The sequence below is a fragment of the Hyla sarda genome, chromosome 5 (assembly GCF_029499605.1).
Source record: "Hyla sarda isolate aHylSar1 chromosome 5, aHylSar1.hap1, whole genome shotgun sequence".
Taxonomy (NCBI): domain Eukaryota; kingdom Metazoa; phylum Chordata; class Amphibia; order Anura; family Hylidae; genus Hyla; species Hyla sarda.
This window is the reverse complement of record NC_079193.1, coordinates 41,129,515-41,151,926: the sequence shown is the minus strand read 5'-3', so window position 1 is coordinate 41,151,926 and position 22,412 is coordinate 41,129,515. Positions and strand designations below refer to the sequence as shown.

The 22,412-nt window shown below is 42.5% G+C and overlaps 1 protein-coding gene across 1 annotated transcript in view; it reads right to left on the bottom strand.

Annotated features, from left to right (window-relative positions):
• The window catches only part of GAD2 (glutamate decarboxylase 2), a 102,399-nt gene that overhangs the window by 31,189 nt on the left and 48,798 nt on the right, over positions 1-22,412 (bottom strand). Inside the window, exons 6-10 of the mRNA XM_056519339.1 lie at positions 20,905-21,017; positions 11,494-11,609; positions 5,743-5,822; positions 4,042-4,096; positions 2,965-3,081 (exon numbers count right to left, since the gene is read on the bottom strand). Coding sequence (XP_056375314.1) covers positions 2,965-3,081; positions 4,042-4,096; positions 5,743-5,822; positions 11,494-11,609; positions 20,905-21,017 — 481 coding nt within the window. The remainder of the gene's footprint in view (positions 1-2,964; positions 3,082-4,041; positions 4,097-5,742; positions 5,823-11,493; positions 11,610-20,904; positions 21,018-22,412) is intronic.

The following is a 22,412-nucleotide window of genomic DNA, read 5'->3' as shown; positions in this document are numbered from 1 at the left end:
CGTAATGACGGGCAATACAGGGGCCGGAGCATCGTTACGTCACGGCTCCGCCTCTCGGGATGTCACGGCCCGCCCCTCTCAATACAAGTCTATGGGAGGGGGCGTGGCGGTCATCAAGCCCCCGCCATAGGCTTGCATTAAGGGGGCGGGCTGTAATGTCACGAAGGGCAGAGCCATGACGTCACGCTGCTCCGTCCCCTGTATCGCCCATCATTACGCACAGAGCATCATTACGAACTCGCTCTGTGCAGTAATGATAGCACGGTGCCGCAGCGGCGATCCCGGAGGTCCCCAGCAGCGGGACCGCGGCGATCTGACATCTTATCCCATATCCTTTGGATAGGGGGTAAGATGTCTAGGGGCGGAGTACCCTTTAAAGCCGGAGACAGTATTGGCCCTCTAACAACTAAAGTCCCACACCTACTTTCCCTGCCTTTTGAGGGACACACCTCCTTAAAATGGTGGCCTCAACCACGGTGACATTCCCTTCTCTAAGTGAGGGACCTAGCTGGATAACATCCTAGGGAAAGGAGAGAACAGAGAAAGAGGTACATGTGGTCCATGTTTACATAGTGCGACTCTCATCCACAGAACTTAAAGGGGTACTCCGGTGCTTACACATCTTATCCCCTATCCAAAGGATAGGGGATAAGATGCCTGATCGCAGCTGGGGACTGGGGACTCCTGGGGACGCAGCTGGGGACTCCTGATGTCTTGCCACGGGTGTGTCCCATTGATGGCGAACGTCCCCCAGGTGCTCATCAATTCTTCTTCTAAGTTTGCGTATACTCTTACCCACATAGCTTAATGGGCATGTGCACTTGCATGAGTAGACCACAAGCGACGTTTTACAATTAGCAAAGTCCCTGATGGTAAATTCCTCACCAGTGTGGTCCCACACAAAACATTTGGATTTATTTATATAGGGACATGCGATACAGTAACTCAAACATCATTTAAACATTCCTGTTGGTTTCCTTTGCAGCCATGATTCAGATGGGGTCATAGGCTGAAAATTACTATGTACCACGTGATCTCTAATTGATCTTCCTTTCCGAAATGTCACTGATGGGTGTTCTGACAATACCTCCCTGAGATGGGGGTCTGATCGTAAAATTTTCCAATAATGGCCTAAGATGTCCTTGACCTGTTCAGATCTTTCATCAAAAGTGCCTATCATGCGGATCTGTTTTTCACCATCTCACCTGACTTTACCTTCGGTGCTAATAAGTCTGATCCGTAGGTGAACATTTTCTATTGCTGATACCTGTGCAGTTTATCAGGTACATAGGTCTAATGAGATGTGGCACCATAAATGAATGCATTAACATGAGACTATGATGTGGATGATTGTTGGATGCTATCAGTAGACTGAATAATCACCATTGTTCACCTAAGCCCAGACAATAGGGGATATTGTTGATGTCACTATAATAATTTTTTCTTTTTTGTCATAGAGGTATATTTTAATGCATAACAATAAATAAGTGATTCACAGTGTGATTAGGTCTTATACACACACAGCATTGTATGGAAGAAGTGGTACTGTGGTACTGCTGAAGCCGTGCTTCCCAACCAGTTTGCCCCCAGTTGTTGCAAAACTACAACTCCCATCATGTTGGGGGGCATGCTGGGAGTTCTAGTTTTGCAACAGCTTGAGCCACAATGGTTGGCAAACACTGTACTAGAGAGCCATCTTTCTTTCTTCTAAAAAATTTGCTAATTTGCATACCTTTACCCATGAAGCATTACTTGGCCTATAAGACTTCTGACACCAGCTTCACAGTCTCCTTTAACTGGTTATCTAGCATCTAGCTGGTCTCTTCAAAAAACTGTACCATATTTGTTTGCAGGTTGTATGAAGTATTGCAACTCAGTTTCATTAAAGAGAGTGAAGTTGTAAAACCCTACACAACCAGAGGACAGGTGTGGTGCTGTTTTCCTATTCCTGGATAACACCTTTAAGAGACACACCAGCCCTTTAGACCGACATTGTGTTATATACTAATAAGAACCTCCCCCATTCCAAAATGATCTTACCCATCTTATCCCCTATCCAAGGGAACCCCTGCGATCTCAGCTGCGGCACCCCAGACATCTGGTGCACGGAGAGAACTTTGCTCCATGCCAGATGACTGGCGATGCAGGGTGGAGGCTCGTGACGTCATGGTCATGCCTCCTCAATGCAAGTCTATGGGAGGGGGCGTGGCAGGTGTCACGCCCACTCCCATAGACTTGCATTGAGGGGGAGTGGCTGTGATGTCATGATCCTCTGTCGCTGCACCTGACCCTCTAAACAAACGCCGGGTGCAGCAGGGAGATCGTGGGGGACCCCCGCGATCAGACATCTTATCCCCTATCCTTTGGATACAGGATAAGATGTCTAGGGGTGGAGTACCTATTTAACAGATGGGTCTTCTTTACGTTAGATTGAATTTGGTCTGACAGATAATACCTTTTCATGTTTCAAGGCTACTTCATGTCTTAGATATTGATTTACAGTGGCCTGTATTTGTAATTAGGCACCTGTGGGCCTGTGCCTAGGGTGGCAGTGTTGAGGGGAGCAGCACTTGAGTAAACAAAAAATAAATAAATAAATAAAAAAATTCAGACACTTGTGGAATCCCCCTAATGGGTATAAATACAGCCCTGCTTACAGGGTATTTGTTGGTGGCAATGGAAATCCAGTTTCCTTCATTCTGTAGGAGAGAGAATTTGTATACAGGATAAGGAAAGTAATTCTATCCTGCTGGATTTTTGGAGCTCATTGCTGTTTAAGGGTTGTGGCTACTGTGGTACTCTGGTGGGCCAGTTCAACTCCTATTTCCATAGACATCAATGAATAGAGTCAAGCACCTTTTCCTCTTGTCTCCACCTAAATGCAGTCACCATACAGCCGCCTTGCACAAAACAAAAATCCATGTTCACTCAATATCTTGAGGTCCCATTGGTGAAAATACTTACATCAACATGCAACCAGATTTTATACTTTCTGCAGATATCAGATATAGCAACAAGGGGGTCGAAAGCACCATAGACAGTGGTCCCCGCTGTGGCACTAACAAAAAATGGCACATATCCCTGGAAAAGAAAGAAAAATTTATCAAGATACATACAGTATATAGGACAACCATTTCTCTAACTCTTGGTTTACTATCTGGTGGCTGGCATGGCAGAATGCAGAACCAAACATTGAAGACCACAGCTGTACACACACACATATATATATATATATATATATATATATATATATATATATATATATGTTGTTAGCAATAGTTGGATTATTTTTAGTATTTATAGTATTTCTTATTACATAAACGATGCTTTGTAGCAATGACATAAGAGCTGCCTAGGTGTCTATAGATACACTTATGGTTTCATGAAATGGATGGGAGGTATTACATAATAGGCTACAGGTATTGTGCAATATGACTTCTACTTCTATCCTAAGATTAATTCCAATTAAAGTTAAAGGTATACTCCACTAGGGGTATACTAGGGGTCCGGCCTCCTCGATCTCCGGGTGGCACCCTGGTGTTCCGAACATTTTTGTTCAGAACGCAGGGTTTGGGCGGCCGTGGTCATGATGTCATGCCACCCCTCACCCCTCCATTCATCATGACACGGCCGCCCAAACCCTGCGTTCTGAACAAAAATGTACAGAACGCTGGTTTTGACACCCAGAGATCTTGGGGGGTCCCAGCAGCCGGACCCCCGCGATCAGACATCTTATCCCCTATCCTTTGCATAGGGGATAAGATGTCCAGGGACGGAGTACCCCTTTAAGTATGGTTTAATGCATTTATGGAAGGTTGGGTGAGCACCATGACTACTTTCCTCAGCCAGTGCTCCTGTCCTATGTGTGTTATTGCTCCATGTATAAAAGTAATGTATAGTTTGCTGACTTTATATCATAGAAAATATACATTATATAGAAAAACAGCAATCCAATGTTCACACATCCAACTCCTCCTAACCGCGTCCACCCCCACATTTTCCCATATGAAGTGAATTTGGAATGAACTGAAGGGTGCATACTTTCTGCTTGGCTTCAATGATTCTCCTTTCGAGATCTGATGGGATCATTTTCCCCCTGTAATTAAAAGCATGAGACATTTCCAGTGAGGAATGGAGCCAAATCATACTGAAAAGTAAGAACATAGCTTAGAATAATTTCTATCACGTTCCCTCGAATGTGTGTGTTTAACTTCAAAGCATAGTAAACCTACATTGAGGTTTTGTTATAATACCGAGGGCCCAGGCGGAACAGAATAGAGGCCATACTTTGAATTAAGTTGGCAATTATTATCTGTTTCCACATGCAATACAGATTTTATTTTCCTTGTTGCCTAGGAGAAATATGAGGTAGTTAAAAAGTTTAAATGTTCCCCCCCAACCGACCCCGCATCGATTTGTGTATAAAAACAGATAATGGTTAATATGTATAGAGGACATAGGGTTAAAAGCCAACCTCATATTGGTCATACACATAAGATAGTTGGGGACTAAATGCTCAATGCCAAAAGCCATGTCCCCTGACCCTGGGTTATGTGGGCATGTTTAGCTCGATAGAGATGGGTAAACGTCAGCAAAAATATACAGCTGTATTCACATTGGCCCAAAACAAAACCTGTGTGTCCAGAACCAACTAAACACTTTAGATTGACCTCACTATACAAGTGGCTTACTACCAGCTACCTGACAAAACAAAGTTTCAGTGTGTTAATCCCACACTTGCAATTCTCTTCGGGGAGGCTAGCAGACCTCAGGATTCAGGTCAATTTCCTCACAGCCTCTCTTGGCATAATGACTCTCCACTAATTGTAAAGCCAAGTGACAAGTGGTTTTCAGCACCTGTGCTGCTTTGGACTCGTGTGAAAGTCTGGAGCAGCCCATTCTCTAATATATCTATTGGCTTCTCTTGGATGTGTGCTTCCTGGGCCTGTAGTTTTTCTCATTTCAGATGCGCGTACGCTGAGGACTGCATTGAATTTGTGGACTATGTTGATGACCAGCGTTATTTTTTGTTTTTTTTAAATAAAATGGTTAACAAGGGCTGTGGGGAAGTGTTTTTTGTAATACATTTTTTTTAAAACACCTGTCCTGCTTTTTTTATGTTGAATTTACAGGGTTAGTAGTGGAAGCCATCTCAAAGACAGAGTCCAATACTAAGCGGGGGTTTAACATTAGCCCCAAAAACAGCTAATGTTCACCCCCAATTATTTCCATGGTACCCACTGCCACAGAGGTACTTTGAAGCATTATCTGTGTGCAGTTCTAATACTAATCATAATGTAGTGGGTGAATGGTAGCTGTGTGAGTGGATGTTCATCAGTATTTTGGACTTTTGTGACCCCATCTTGTACCTTGTCTGCATCCTGCTGAGAACTGGTATTTTAGCCTGTCCTTATATCAGTAAGTATTGCCTCTTTGCAATCAAATGAAGTAATGAAAGTGATTCCACTTCTTTAAACACATTGGGCTGAATACAATAGACTCTTGTTTTTCAGCTCCATTTGTCTATGTAACAGAATTTTTATTTTGGTCACCTAGCTCAGTATACTTCACTACTGAAGGTGAATTGAGTTAATCCCTTTTTTGTCTGGAGAACTTCAGTAAAGCGAATAGATTCAGAGTCTGCCTGCTCTGCTCAATGTCTTATGTCTCGGTGACCTCAATCGGTGAATGACTTAGGTTCTAATCTCCCATGTTAAATTGCATTTCCAAGTTCTTGCCTACCTTTCATCACACTTGATAAGGATCACACTGTCCGTGCCAATTCCCAAGGCTGCTGCTCCCTTCTTTACTGAAAAGTGACTCTGGAAAAGAACGTAATTTGATCAAATCTGGGTATTTATTAATAGCTTTTTCCATCACAATGAGCAGACCCATCCTATCCTACAGCATCTGTTATTTCTACATAACCGATACACCATAGTGACATGTTATAGGTGGTGACAACAATGAGAAGAGAATTTAAGAAAACATACAGTACAAATCACATCATCACTCAAGCCATAATATGCTGAATTATCATCAGTTGGTATTTCTACATTGACTTCTATTCATTAGCATTTTTGTTGTAGAAAAAATGTACACAATTAAAAATAATTGAGTAATTTATAAGGAATCTGTCTGGTCCACAGATTAAAGACCACTGGCCTAGGTTGTCCTGTTGTTTACTTGCTAAAGCACCCCTGGTGTTCAGAACATCCACCTGATGCACAGAATGTGTCGGCAGATAAGAACCATTTGGCCCATCTAGTCTGCCCAATATTTGCATATTATTAATAGTCCTTGACCTATTGTATATGAAGGATAGTTTTATGTGTAAAGTAATGGGGCAAAGAAGCTTCTAGAGTGCTGCTTCTTGTTAAATGATTAGCACAATAACTCCAACTATATATACATGAGAAGATTCGGGTGGTGTGCCTTAGCTACTGACCATGACTGACCACCAGCATTGGAAATATAAGGTGGATGTTCTGAGAAGGCATCAAAAGAACAGCAGGGGGTGCAATAACAAGCTTGTTCCAGAAATATCTAGGCATATACACGATCATATGATCTCACAGGAGCCTGTACAGACTGTATCCAGGTGTGCAGCAGAGCCAGAGAAGAAGCCTTCTAATTTCAGACGCTGCTATGATGAAGCTCCAGGTGATATCATAAGATTGTGCCTCAAGTGCCTCTTAGACTCTGTCCACGCTGATTGGATAGTGACAGATCCCTCCGGTTCATGTGTCATTGAGAAATTAGCGATGGTGACAGCCTAGGCCCTCATTAGTCTATTGTGTGCGGGACCTAACTGAATTGATTATTTAAGAATGGAGGAAGACCCATACGTGGAAAATAAATCAAGAAACAGTGGAGCCCCAGATATATGTAGAACCTACAAATGAAAACTTTTTGCTCTATAAGCCAATGAACCACCTTGAAGTAAACCAAAAACATATTGTTCTTCCTTGTGTTTCTTAACCTTGAACCTTGCAGCCTTCTCATAATCTTAATGGCCCATTTATTGATGTACAAAGCTAAAGACGACTAAAACTTGGAGCCCTTTGGCCATTTTATTGATGCTTCGGTGACACAAATAATTAGACATAATAATAATTACATGTAAATAAGACGGAAGATAATTGCTTGCACGGAGACACCGCTTACTCTCAACCCGAAAGAACCTTATGTATGTCAACGGACAAGACTTAATGGCTTATGTAAATAGAGGACAGCGGTGGCAATTGAGGTCAGCAAAGTACTAAAACGCTTTAGTTCTGCAATTTTACATAACAAGAACCGGGTGATTACGAGTACTATTCACAGCTTGTTGAGTCACTCTCTTCTCTCAGTGTTCTTTTTGAAGTGTCAACCTGTCTCTGTTTGATTACTGCCGGAGAGCGGGGAAAGTCTAATAAGTACTTTTTTCTTTGGTATTTCAGTAAATGGTGGAGCCATAAGAGAAAATTGCATCTATCGGGAACATTGATATTCCAAATACAAGCGGAGACCAGAAATAATGGTCTGGTGGAGCCCACCCACTCCATCTCATTGTCAATTCATTTCCTTCACCGTTTTCCTATCACAAAGTTCTTTATGTAAATTGTATTTTCAATATCAGAATAATGAGTTTTCCAGGAAGAAGAATTCCATTTTTATTTTTCCGCTTTCGAGACTATATTTATTGGTGTGTTGATGTATTTTAAAATTGGGATATTGTTTTATTTTATTTTTCAGATTGGACTAGATTTAAAACTGTCTAATTCTTAGAGATAAACTTAGAGACTATAGACTAGGCAGGCTAAAAAAATGTGCCAGAATTATGACAAATGTGGTGCATCTTTGGACACCTTTGCCCAAGTTTATTTTTTGTTGACTTAATTTGGGCTAGAATTTTGCACCCAAATTTGTATCAGATCTCAAGCCACACCCCCTTCTGCTAAGTCACTTCCCCTTGTCAGACAAGGTGGGAAAATAGTTTTCCTTGTAAAGTAAATTTGTTGTAAGGAATGTTCACCTTGTTTTTTTTTTATTTGCATACATTGCACCAGAATTTTGTTGTAATTGCAATAGTAAAACAGGCTTTTTGGGCTTTTTACCTGGGCTATTAACATACATTTGTGGCACAACATTATTGAATAATACTTATGCTGCTCGATTACCTATTGATCATGATGCATGACTTTGATAATAAAGGGGTACTCTGCTGGAAAACATTTTTCTTTAAATCAACTGGTGCCAGAAATGTAAACAGATTTGTAAATTACTTCTATTAAAAATTTTTAATCCTTCCAGTACTTATCAGCTGCTGTATGCTCCACAGGAAGTTCTTTTCATTTTGAATTTCTTTTCTCTCTGACCACAGTGCTCTCTGCTGACACCTCTGTCCATGTCAGGAACTGTCCAGAGCAGGAAAGGTTTGCTATGGGGATTTACTCCTACTCAGGACAGTCCCGAAATTCAAAAAGAAAATAACTTTCTGAGGAGCAAACAGCAGCTGATAAGTACTGGAAGGATAAAGATTTATAAATAGAAATTATTTACTATTTAACCTCCTAGCACCAGTTAATTTCAAGAAAAATGTTTTTCCAGTGGAGTACCCTTTTAAAGTTTTACTCCAATGATGGTTCGGTGGCAAGATATCGCTAGGCAACTTCATAGACTTAAAGGGGTACTCCGGTGGAATTTTTTATTTTTTTTTTAAATCAACTGGTGCCAGAAAGTTAAACAGATTTGTAAATTACTTCTATTAAAAATCTTTACCCTTCCAGTACTTTTTGGCAGCTGCATGCTACAGAGGAAATTTTTTCCTTTTTTAATTTCTTCTTTGTCTTGTCCACAGTGCTCTCTGCTGACACCTGATGCCCGTATCAGGAACTGTCACGAGCAGCATTGGTTTGCTATGGGGATTTTCTCAGGTGTCAGCAGAGAGCAAGACAAAGAAGAAATTCAAAAATAAACCAATTTCCTCTGTAGCATACAGCTGCTAATAGGTACTGGAAGGGTAAATATTTTTAATAGAAGTAATTTGCAAATCTGATGAGCAAAGCGGGCTCGGCACTGCTTAGTCTGTAGACGGACTGCAAGATGGGATGGGGACACTGGTAACTGCTGTAAGAACTCGGGTGGTGCTCAGACTATACAACACAGTTCAATGAATCTTCATAGAAGATAAATGAAAAAATAGTCGGCAACTCACCAACGCTGATTCACGTGAGATCCTTCTTTATTGCGGCATACTCACATACAAAAAGCAGGGGAGAGACAGACAACGGGGGGTAACAAGTCAGCCGACTTGTTACCCCCCGTTGTCTGTCTCTCCCCTGCTTTTTGTATGTGAGTATGCCGCAATAAAGAAGGATCTCATGTGAACCAGCGTTGGTGAGTCGCCAACTATTTTTTCATTTATCTTCTATCAAGAATAATTTACAAATCTGTTTAACTTTCTGGCACCAGTGGATTTAAAAAAAAATTTTTTCACCGGAGTACCCCTTTAAGTGATCAGGATAGGGATTTTCCGGGAGTTCAATGCAAATCTTTAGGGCTTCTGGGATATCTGTACTCGGAGTACTTTAGTCTATGAAGTTTCCAGAAGATTTAAACAGATTTCTTGCCACCTAACCATCATCGAAGTGGCGTATAGTCTTGGTGGTGGTAGCCCTCCTGGCTCCGTGGTGGACACTGATGCCCTGAAGAACTAGGACCATAGATTTGAAGACAAGCTTTTGTGGGGCTGGCATGTCCACATAAGGGTTTAGTCACATGTACCACAATGGGATTCTACTGAACCGATATTTCTAAGCGGAATTATGTTTGGACATTCCTCAGTATGAACCCTGCCTAAGTCTGCTCTAAGTTCCCTTCTGTATATCAAATGGTTATTTGTCTCCCTATGAAACTGAAAAAGTGTCTATAATCACCTGGTGTCTCCAATAGAGCTTCTCATATTATGGAATATTATAATGACTGCATGTTAAAGAAAATATTACCTTCTGTTTGCATTTGTTTAGGTCCTGTGTATTTTAAGTTGAAAGGCAAAAACGTTTTATTCAAAAGTATTGTTGAAATCAATGGATGTGGCGGGGTACCAACCGGTCTACATCAGCATACTGTTCTTATGGTTATGGTTTGGATTAGTTTTAAGTGTGAACATGCTCTAAGATCATTGGCAGGTTGGATAACTTTTATTGAATGTGTATGAGGACCATAAGGAGGTAGTAAACCATCAAGATGAGATGAGTCTACTTATACCCCCGCTGATCAGCTGATTGAAGAGGCTATGGCAGCATATGCTTAGCACCAGCAAATGATAAACTATTTGTAGCGGAGGTGCAAGGTAGTGTAGAACCATCCCATTCACATGAATAAGACAAGGCAGTAGTACCAAGCATAACCACTACAAATTATACAGTATTTGCAGCTATGGAGCCCATATAAACACTGACGAGTCCACTTCAATCAGCTGATCGGTGGGAATTGGACTCCGACAACCTAATATTCATGGCCTATCAATTTTTAAAGCCAAGGTAGTTGATTTTATACTGAATTCTAACCGAGTCCATCAGAAAAAAATTCTTAAAGGGGTACTCCACCCCTAGACATCTTATCCCCTATCCAAAGGATAGGGGATAAGATGTTTGATCACGGGGTCCCACCGCTGGTCCCACTTCATGACTCCACCCTGTGTGATGTCATGCCCTGTCCCCTCAATGCAAGTCTATGGGAGGGGGTGTGACGGCTGTCACGCCCCCTCCCATAGACTTGCATTGAGGGGACGGGGCGTGACGTCACACGGGGGCGGAGTCATGACGTCACGGACTTCCGTTCCCGTGGTCGCGACCCAGACCCTCCAGCGCTTCCAGACAAGAAACAGGTGGGTGCCGCATGCAATATTGCATGGGTCCCCAGTGGCGGGACTCCCGCGATCAGACATCTTATCCCCTATCCTTTGGATAGGGGATAAGATGTCTAGGGGTGGAGTACCCCTTTAAAGGGGCACTCCGCCGCTAGACAAGTTATTGCTGATCGCGTGGGTCCGGCTGCTGGGGCACCTCTGCTGTCCAATCTCTGCTGCGGCACCCACGTCATCCGATGCACAGAGAATTCCGCTCCGTGCCAGATGACTGACGATCACAGCCACCACGCCCCGTCCATTCATGTCTATAGGAGGAGCTATCACTAGCTGTCACCCTCCCTCCCACAGACATGAATGGAGGGGTTGTGGCATGACGTCACGATCACGGAATCCCTAGGCTTCCATGACCATAGCGCCACAGTGCAGGCCTGGAGATCACGGGGGTCCGAGTGGCCGGGCCCCCGAGATCAGACATGTGATCCCCTATGTCTAGGGGTGGAGTACCCCTTTAAGCAGTAGCACACATCAAAATGTTAACTGTTACATCATTTATTGATATATCTAAAAACAATATTGTATATGAAGAATAAAACATATAGAAGCATCTAAGAAAGTTAACACAAAGAAAAGTGACATACATGCTCTGATGTGAAGGCAACCAGTCTTGGGATTGCTGCCATTCCTTTCTCTTTAACTTCCGGGAACATCTTGAAACGTGCAATCAACATAGCATACAAGTTAGATATGGCACCACCTGGAGTCCACAGTAATACAATGTTACTTTTCCATTGAATGATCAATACATTGTTCAACAAAATGATGTTCAGGTACATACAAGTACAAGTCTCAAGAGAAATTCCTGCTATTTTCTTACAGAGATCCATAAAATTGCCTAGACATATCTCTCAAATATTCATTTAAACAGTTAGTAAGGAAATGTTTAAAAACTTAAAATAAATGGCTTCCCCAACATTTAAACATTGGTTGATCATTAGAATAGGCCATCAAAGATTTATTGGTAGAGATCCAACCCTGGGACCCTACTGATCACCACAGTAAAGGAACGTCTTCATTGCGCTGATCAGCAGCATATGTCACACAGGTCAGATCCCGTTGATCAAACCTTGATGGCTTCTCCTGTAGATAGGAATTAAAGTAAGTGAACCCCATGGAACTACGCAGATTTTTGCATTGAAAACTAAAAAAAATGTGGTTGGATTGTTAACTAAGTATCAATTATAGACAAACACAATCTAATGATTGTACTGCAGGGAGAAAAAGTAATCAAATCTTTTTGTTAATGGATTTTAGATTTTTCTAAAAGTTATTTGGCAAAAGGTGTTTCAGCTCAGTAAATTATATTGGAAGTGCAGCTTTCACAGGTGCTTTGTCTAGTAAAGGGGTACTCCAGTGGGAAACATTTTTTTTTTTAATCAACGGGTGCCAGAAAGTTAAACAGATTTGTAAATTACTTCTATTAAAAATCTTAATCCTGCCAGTACTTATCAGTTGCTGTATGCTCCAGAGGAAGTTCTTTTCTTTTTGAACTTCCTTTCTGTCTGACCACAGTGCTCTCTGCTGACACCTCTGTCCTTGTCAGGAACTGTTCAGAACAGGAGCAAATTCCCATAGCAAACCTCTCCTGCTCTGGACAGTTCCTAATACGGACAGAGGTGTCAGCAGAGAGCACTGTGGTAAGACAGAAAATAAATTCAAAAAGAAAGGAACTTCCTGTGGAGCATACAGCAGCTGATATGTACTGAAAGGGTTAAGGTTTTTAAATAGAAGTAATTTACAAATCCCGAGTGGTAGAGACACGATCCGGCACTGCTGTATATACGGTGATTTGTAGGACAACTACAGGTCGAGATATGAAGCAAAACCAAATCTTGCGGTGCTCAATCCAAAGACTGATAGACACATCCAAATATGCACAAAGAAAGAATGGAGGATGGCACTCATCCAGATGGAAGCTTGATTCTTTATTGAACAAACACGGAGGCGGTGTCAGACAGGTGAACAGACAGGAACGCCGAGGGCCTCATCGTGCAGGTAACAGCTGTGTCATACTTCCGTACTTCGTCAACAAAGTACGGAAGTATGACACAGCTGTTACCTGCACGCTGATTCCTGTCTGTTCACCTGTCTGACACCGCCACCATTTTTGTTCAATAAAGAATATTTGAAGCTTCCATCTGGGTGAGTGCCATCCTCCATTCTTTCCTTGTGTAATTTACAAATCTGTTTAAAGGGGTAGTCCAGTGGTGAAAAACTTATCCCCTATTCTAAGAATAGGGGATAAGTTTGAGATCGCGGGGGGTCCGACCGCTGGGGCCCCCTGCTATCTCTCTGTACGGGGGCCTGGCCCTCCGGCCAGATAGCGGGTGTCGACCTCCGCACCAAGCGGCGGCTGACACGCCCCCTCAATACATCTCTATGGCAGAGCCGGAGATTGCCGAAGGCAGCGCTTTGGCTCTGCCATAGAGTTGTATTGAGGGGGTGTGTCGGCCGCCGCTTCGTGCGGAGGTCAACACGCCCCCTTCCCGTGAGCTGTTGGGGCTCCGTACAGGAGATCGCAGGGGGCCCCAGCGGTCGGACCCCCTGCGATCTCAAACTTATCCCCTATCCTTAGGATAGGGGATAAGTTGTTCACCACTGGGTCACCACTTGACTACTCCTTTAAGTTTCTGGAACCAGTTGATTAAAAAAAAAATTGTTTTCCACCAGAGTACCCCTTTAAATAAAGGCACATAAAGTCTAGTCACTGACAAATCTGTTCTTCTCAACAAAGACTAGTTAGTGTGGCCATGCCTTGATGAACAGAAAACTATAGACATGAAAGGAGCTACAAAAGGCTCAATCCACACCAATAAAGAAAATGCAGGGCTGTTGCTATTTCTCTAGGCGCATCCTGCTGAAAACACTGCAAGACCACTACAGGCAATCCTGAAAAGGTGAAAAAGAAACAAAGGGTAATAGCAAAACAGTAGACTTTACAATTTGCAAAACCTCTTTTCCTGGGTTCACTATTAGGAAACTACGCGACAAAAATGGTGTTCATGGAAAAACTGTGGTAAAAAAAACATGGCACCCATTACTTTGCCTGAGACCACCTGGATGTTCAAAAGTAGAACTTTTTAACACAAATTTACAATGCTATGTTTGGTGGTGAAAGAACGCTTCATATCAACACCAAAACCTCATACCAATTATGGTGGTGGAGACATCATGCTTTGGGGCTACCTTATTGCCTTTAAACTTGCATACCTTGTGAGTATTGAGGAATAAATGAACTTTACGTGTATCAAAACATAATACAGGCAAATACAAGGGTAGCTGTCCATGTTCTCGATCTAAGGAGTCATTGGGTGATGCTACAAGACAATGGTCCGAAACACACAAGAAAATCAATTAAAGGGGTACTCCCCCCCTAGACATCTTATACCCTATCGAAAGGATAGGGGATAAGATGTCTGATCGCGGAGGTCCTGACGCTGGGACCCCCACAATCTCTGCGCAGCACCTGGTGTTAATTTAGAATGCTGCATGTGGGCGGTGGGGGTTGTGATGCCATGGTCACGCCCCTCAATGCAAGTCTATGGGAGGGGGCATGGCGGCTGCCATGCCCCCTCCCACAGACTTGCATTGAGGGGGCGTTGTGTGATGTCACAAGGGGCGTGGCTGTAGCCTCACAACCTCCTTCGCCCGCTCAAAGCGTTCAGAACCCTCATCAGGTTCCTGCAGCATGACATTTAGAAGGTTGAGTATTCAAGGTATCCCAGAAATATTGATGAACTAAAACACATCTTCAGGAAGCAATGGTCCAAAATTGGTCGAAGTGCTTGCTGCTAAAGGGAACTCTACAGGTCAATAAATTTAAGGGGTTCTTACTTTTTCTCCCTGCACTGTGGATGTTTATTCAATATGTTTAATATAATACAAAAACATTACTGTTTTTGAGTTATTAGTCAGATTGGGATGTAGATAACAGTCAGACCACATTTGATTAGTAAACAGTGCAGAAATGCATCTGCTTCCAAAGGGTTCACTTACTATAATACTTTATACATTAAACTTATCACTTCTAAGGTTGCGTTCACATGGCCGTCGAGACACGTCCCGTTCTTCCGCCGTCAAAAATAAAAACGGACTTAAAAAAACGGACAATAACGGATGCAAATCGATGTTATCCGTTTGTATCCATTATCCGTTTGACGGAAGAAAAAATACTGCATGTGCCGTTTTTTTTGCCGTAAAAAAAAAAAAAACTGAAATGAGTGCAGACGGGTACAAACGGATGTAAGCGGATTGTAAAAAAATCCCATTGGCATCAATGGGATTTTTTTAAAACTGTTTTTAATCCGTTTACAGCCTGCAAGAATGGAACCGAAAAGGGGATAAAAGAACGGGGACAGATGGCCGTGTGAACGCACCCTTAGGCAACTGTAGATATGTATCTTATTTCTTCTCTCAGGTGGGTTCTCATAATGTCATCTTCACCCCCTACCTCCTAAGTGGGTGGGCAATCCGTTGTATGATGTAAGAACTGGGCTAAGTACTCTAAGCCAATCAGATGTCTTCCCCTGCTACACCCCCTCCTATTTCTTTTTTACGCTGTTTTACCAAACTACTAAGAAACTGAAGCTACATCTCCCTCTTCTTTTCCTTTGTGAACATTTCTCGAGAGGTCGCAAACAGAGAAGGGGAATAAGGTGCTGCTGAAAAGAGAGAAATTACACTTTCCTGTAATAGGGAATAATGCCCAGGGATGGGCACACATAGGCTCAAAAGGAAGCTTGAGCACTTGGCCTTTTAATGCACCCGTTCTATAAAGCCCTTACTGATTGGGACCTCCATGGGTTGATGTGGGTCCCATTCAGTTGACATGACTGCCAGGGGTCCCTTATCTCAGGAAATGTGTTGTGTTAACATACGTAAGGTTTTTACAAACATTTTTTAATTAGAAGAAGTGCCCTTTTTTCTCTACCTTAGCCCCTGCCCCCCAAAATATCTGCACGTCCCTGATAATGCGAAATGTTGTGTATCTATATTTTACTGACGTATGCAAAGAAATAGAACCACTGAGACCACTGTGTTAGAGGGGAAATATATCCAGAGTCTATTGTACACTGGTACTTTGCTGCCTTATCATTTTTAAGAGAGATGTTACTAAAGGGGTACTCCCGTGGAAAACTTTTTTTTCAAATCAACTGGTGCCAAAAAGTTAAACAGATTTGTAAATTACTTATATATATATATAAAAAAATCTAAATCCTTCCAGTACTTTTTAGGGGCTGTATACTGAAGAGAAATCCAAAAAATAAATGCATTTCCTATGATGTCATGACCACAGTGCTCTCTGCTGACCTCTGTTGTCCATTTTAGGAACTGTCCAGAGCAGCATATGTTTGCTATGGGGATTTTCTCCTGTTCTGGACAGTTTCTAAAATGGACAGCAGAGGTCAGAAGAGAGCACTGTGGTCATGACATCAGAGGAAATGCATTTTTTTTTATTTCTCTTTAGTATACAACCCCTAAAAAGAACTGGAAGGATTTAAATTTTTTAATAGAATTGATTAACAAATCTGTTTAACTTTTAAGCACCAGTTGATTTTAAAAAAAAGTTTTCCACGGGATCACCCCTCTAAAGGATTTTTCTGGGCATTCGATTTTTATGGCCTATTTAGGCACCTGACACCCTGCACCACCACCAATGAGCCGTTCAGCAGGGCCACATCTCCAGCATCTACACAATGAATGGGTGAAGATAGTTGGCTCAGTTCATTGTGTAGTCTTGGCTCCGGGTTCCTGCAGCGCAGCTCCCATTCGTATCAACGTAAGCCGTGCTGCAGTAACACAGTACCACGTCTACACAATAAAGGGAGCTGGGGCTTCTGGGCATTCATTACGCATGTGCCAGAGTTGCAACTTTGCAGAACAGCTGATCTGTGGCGATGCCAGGTGTCGGCACCCCGTCGATCGGACATTAATGGCCTATCTTGTGGTTAGTTTAATGCCAGAAACACCCCTTTTTTCATCCCCTGCCCTTTAAAGGGGTACTCAACTGGCTAGTGTGGAACTAAATGTTTCGAACACTGTTTTCGCACTGCTGGGGTCAGCCACGCCCCCTCGTGATGTCACGTCCACGCCCCTCAATGCAAGTCTATGGGAGGGGGCGTTTCACGCCCCCTCCCATAGACTTGCATTGAGGAGGCGTGGCCGAGACGTCACGAGGCGGGCGTGGACGACCTGCGCAGTGCCAAAACAGCATTCCGAACATTTAGTTCCACACTAGCCAGTGGAGTACCCCTTTAATGACATTGAGATTACTGCCCCAGTCTACACAGTAAAGCTGATAAAACAGAGCAGGATATGTATCTGCTCTACTGGCCAGTACAATGTTATAAGAAATTGTTCAAGTGAGTAAATCCATAAAAATTGGGAACAAATCAACACATTTGAACAAATGGAATAACAAAAACCTGGTTTAAAAATGAATTATTATATTGATATGATTCCTTTAAAGAAGTTGGTTGGTGGGATAAATGGTGGAATCCCCATTGACCTCATTTGTGTTACATTTTCCAGTATCAATAAAGCCAAGCAGCACTAGGAAAAGCAAGTTATCTAGACTGGACAGGTTTCCAGAATAAACATCGGCTCATATTAACCGTCAGCCACACGTTGCTGGTGGGGGTCTGGATGTGCTGCCCCCTGATAAACAGAGCCTGATTGCTTGGCCATATTGAGTATCCTGGAGGCAGACATATTCTAATGATTGGAGTCGCTGCATAGTTGATATTCTGAGGAACTCTCCGGAACACAGACGGGTGAGCAGCGGAGTTGACAGGGGGAGTCCTCAGGATATCATCTGCCTAGATCGCAGAGGAAACTATTACACTGTCATGCATGCAAAATGCTTACAGGGAAATAATTAGGAATAGGAAAAAGCCCTATGAAGGTTTCACTAAATTAATTCATGCAAATAGAAGCAAGGAGGATATGTTTAGGGAGCCCAAAAGGCCAAACATAATGCACAGATCTAAACAGTTCTAAAGGCAGAATTTATATCAAAACAAGATGACTACACCAAGAAGAAATGGTTTTCACTGGGTTGTCTGCAGAGATGGGCAAATCGATTCTAAACAAGTCAATTCACTCTGCAGTTTCCCAAAAAATTGGACTGGTCCAAAGACAAACCCTTTTTTTAAAGGGGTACTTTTGTGGGAAACATTTTTTTTTAAATCAACTGATGCAAGAAAGTTAAACAGATTTGTAAATTACTTCTATTGAAAAATCTTAATCCTCCCAGTACTTATCAGCTGCTGTATGCTCCAGAGGAAGTTATTTTCTTTTTTAATTTATTTTCCATCTGACCACAGTGCTCTCTGCTGACACCTCTGTCCATATCAGGAACTGTCCAGAGCAGGAACAAACCCCCATAGCAAACCTCTCCTCCTCTGGACAGTTCCTGACATGGACAGAGATGGCGGCAGAGAGCACTGTGGTCAGACAGAAAATAAATTCAAAAAGAAAATAACTTCCTCTGGAGCATACAGCAGCTGATAAGTACTGGAAGAATTAAGATTTTTAATCTGGCACCAGTTGATTTAAAAAAAAAATTGTTTCCCACCGGAGTACCCCTTTAAGGCCAATCATGTACTAAGCAGAGAAGTCTACACTGTTTGCCTCGCTGCTCAGTGAACACTTTCTGGCCGGCCTCACTTTGCCCAGCAAATGTTAGGCACAATAGAATGAGAGTTGGCCTTCAACTCCAAATCAAATCCAGTGGCTCATTCAAACAAATTGATCAGATGAGATCTGGAGATTTCCTCTTTTTGATAGTTGTCTGCTGCCTGGCAATGCCAATACAGGTATTATAGAACATTACATGGTGCCTGCTGAAATCAAAGGGTTGTCCCTGTAATGCATGGATGTATGGGGTCCTCCAAAGACAGAGGTGCATTAAAGAGGACAAACCATATCTGATGGTGTGCCAACACCTGGCACCTCTGCCAATCAGCTGTGGCACCAGCATATACAGTAAACGGACTTGGAAGCAAAGAGTATATTGTGTAGTGGCCTTGCTGGGTTACTGCAGCTCAGCTCCATTTACCGCAATAGAAAGAGAGCTGCAGTAACCTCACACACCCGCTAGACAATGTACGGAACTTTATGCTTCCAGCTCTGATCACTGTGCATGGAGGTGCTGCCACTCTGGTAAGCAGTACATTTGCAGGGGTGCAGAACACCCACTGATCAGACATAGATGACCTATTCTGAGGACAGACCATCATTATTACATTTTTTCCATCTCTTAATTTTTTCCTCCTCACCTATGGGGTTGCCATAGATTTGGTGGTAAAATCAGTGATATCATCACAAAGTACAATTGGTCCCTCATAAAATAAGCCTCATTTGGCCCCTACAGGGTCATATGAGAATTGTTTTATGTTGGCTTAATTGTAATTCGTGATAACATCACTCATTTTACCACCAAATCAATAAAGGGGTACTCCGCTGCTCAGCATTTGGAACAAACTGTTCCGAATGCTGGAGCCGGTGCCGAAAGCTCGTGACGTCCTAACCCCGCCCCCTCATGACGTCACACCCCGCCCCCTCAATGCAAGTTTATGGGAGGGGGCTATGACATCACGAGCTCCCGGTGCCGGCTCCAACGTTCGGAACAGTTTGTTCCAAACGCTAAGCAGCGGAGTACCCCTGTAACAAAGCCTCCAGACAGTAAGGGAGCCCAGTTTATGTGTGTTGCTATCCTACGCTATCAAGATGTCAACCAGTACAATAGAATTAGCAGGTGATTACACCCACCCTCTTATGATAATGAGATGACTCTGCTCATCCTGTCCCTGTCTTTACAGCAAAGCAGTCATCAAGGGGGGCCTGGATAATTTTCTAAAAATATAATATTACAGGTTATGGATACTAGACTTATGGGGATAGAACGTTCATCCAGAGACTTGTTCTGATGTCATATTGGAGTCTGGAAGGAATTTTTCCTCTGTCATAGAGCAACTGGCATCAGCCTCATGGTTTTTTTGGTTTTTTGCCTTCCTCTGGATCAACACAGTAGGGTTTTATGTTGAACTTGATGGATTCTTAACCTTATTTCAAGCTTACAAATGATGTTACTATGATAAGTAAGCTGCAGAACATTGCATCTGTTCTAGTGGCCAGTGATAAAACTGCAACATTTCATGATTTTTTGCATATGTAACATAAAGTAAATAATGAAATAAAAACAATTGATGAGTTGCTTATTTTTTTCAGATATAGCACAGCTTATGTCCACTGGCTGGCAGCAGCGATATCACTCACAGACCATGGGCTGGGATGTCACTAATCTGAGACAAACGCTTTATGGCATTACATTGAAAAAGATTTTATAAGCATGAAATAAAATGCCCTTTATCACGGTAACATTTCTAACACAATCTGTGGTCCAGATAGATAGACTTTACAGGGGAACCTACTTCACTGATTGATAAAAAAAAAAAATAATTATGTCTCACGAGACAAAGAACATAAAGGCAAAAAGATAAATGATTTGATAAGAATTCTTGAAAAAATAAAATAAAAGAATTAGTAGAGCAGTCCCCCCCCCCCCCTCCCCCTTTACCCTAATAATTACTGACGGTTCTAATCTCCCGGCTGCACACATGGCATTATACCACGGATTAGCATGTCCATTGACTATCCCTTTAATACTATACAACTAGTGTCTTTTGTCCTAAAATTTCTACAAATTCTATTCTATTCTCTGTGTGTGTTAGACGTAGCAGCATTTAGAACTGCAAGGCAAATGTCTCATCTGATTATCCTTCCTACAGAGGACAATTCCTGCTCCTGGTAATGTGCCGTCCGCTTCCAGGGCTGTATACATCCTTCTAAATTAAATTCATAGACTGTCAGGAATTTGCTTCAAAAAAAGAACTCTATTACGTTGGGCGTAATGTAGATAACCACAACCGGAAACAGGCAGAAATTACCCTAGATGTTATTTTAGGCTGTTTCAGATGATGATAATTTACCTGGAGAAAATATTCCATCGCCACTTCCATCAGGCCACCCAATCATTTCTCTCATTTTCTTTAAGGTGACGTACTCTAATAATACAAATACCGGGGCGATTTCATAGGTGAACCTTGAAGAAAAGGAAAACAATATTATAGACACTTAGATTAAAATGTAAATAATGAAAAAAATATTAAGAATAATATTTCCGTATTGAAACAAAAATATTGATGAAAATAAAAAATTATAAATAAATAATAATGAAAAAAAATTTGGAATATTTTCTTAACAGTAAACGTAAGTGTTTTTCCACAGAACAGGCCAACAATGTGCGGAAGCCTGAAGCCTCAGCGCTATATATTGTTTGTAGTGTGAGCGCTGGATTATGGCGCCACAGCTTCCATTCATTTCCATAAATAATAAAGGGAGCTAAAAGTAAATAGGGTTGCCCTGCTTACCTCCCCCTTCATTCCCTGCACTGATCCAGCGCTCTGGTCTTGCATTAGGAGTGAAGGTCTTTTGATTGCCATAGCCAATCAGCTGCCATGGTTGTCACACTCTGTACTCCTGGCATCATGGCTCCCATCATTGAATATTGATGCCAGGAGTATAGAGCAGGATTGCTGTGGCCACTGATTGGCTGTGGCGGTCATGTGACCTCTGCTTCTAAAGCAAGACTGGACTGGAGAGCCACTGGTAAAATTGAGGCCTGGCCTTGTGTGCCTGCTGGATTTACTAAGCCTTATGGCTGTACAGAGGTGTAAGTTTTAGCTGAAATCAATTGGAGCTCCTAGCCAAGGTAGATTTAGGCAAGGTTCACAGGGCAGCCAAAGATGTGCCTGGATTTATTGAGAGGTGAGCGCCCAGCCTGATTGTACATTTGCAAGTTTTTAAGTAATACTGGAGTATGAAATGCCAGTCTTAGTAAATACCCCCTCCCTAAATGTGAAATGGGGAACCCCCACCGATCAGCTGTTAAGCAGAGCCAGTGTACCTGGATGTATACAGTGAACAGCACCTGACGCACCTGACTCTATCCATTGTGTGGTGGCCATTTCAGGTCATTGAAGCGAATGGAAGCTGATTTGCAGTAACCCACTATGGTCACTATACAATGAACCGAGCCCAAGCTATTTACTGTATACATCAGGGTGTTGTGGCTATACCGAACAGCTGATTGGTGGAGAGCAAGGGAACAGCACCCCACTGATCAGATATTGATGGTCATGACAAGCCAGTTTATGCCAATAGGGCAATTTTTTGGCCTATATTGGAAAATGGAAACTGTTAACTTAATAAATGGGAATCGCAGTGGGTCTCTGGAGAATGACCGGGTGCAATCAGAGCTCCTGTCTCCCGGCGGCGATTATGAATTGTGAGATGTATTCAGGAGCCTGGAGTCGGCGGGGAGCGCAGTATAGCCGCATGTGCCGCCGGCTTGTTAACTTAATAAATGCGGATCGCAGCGGGTCTCAGCAGAATGACCTGCTGCGATTTGCACCTCAGCCCCTGGACTATAACTCCC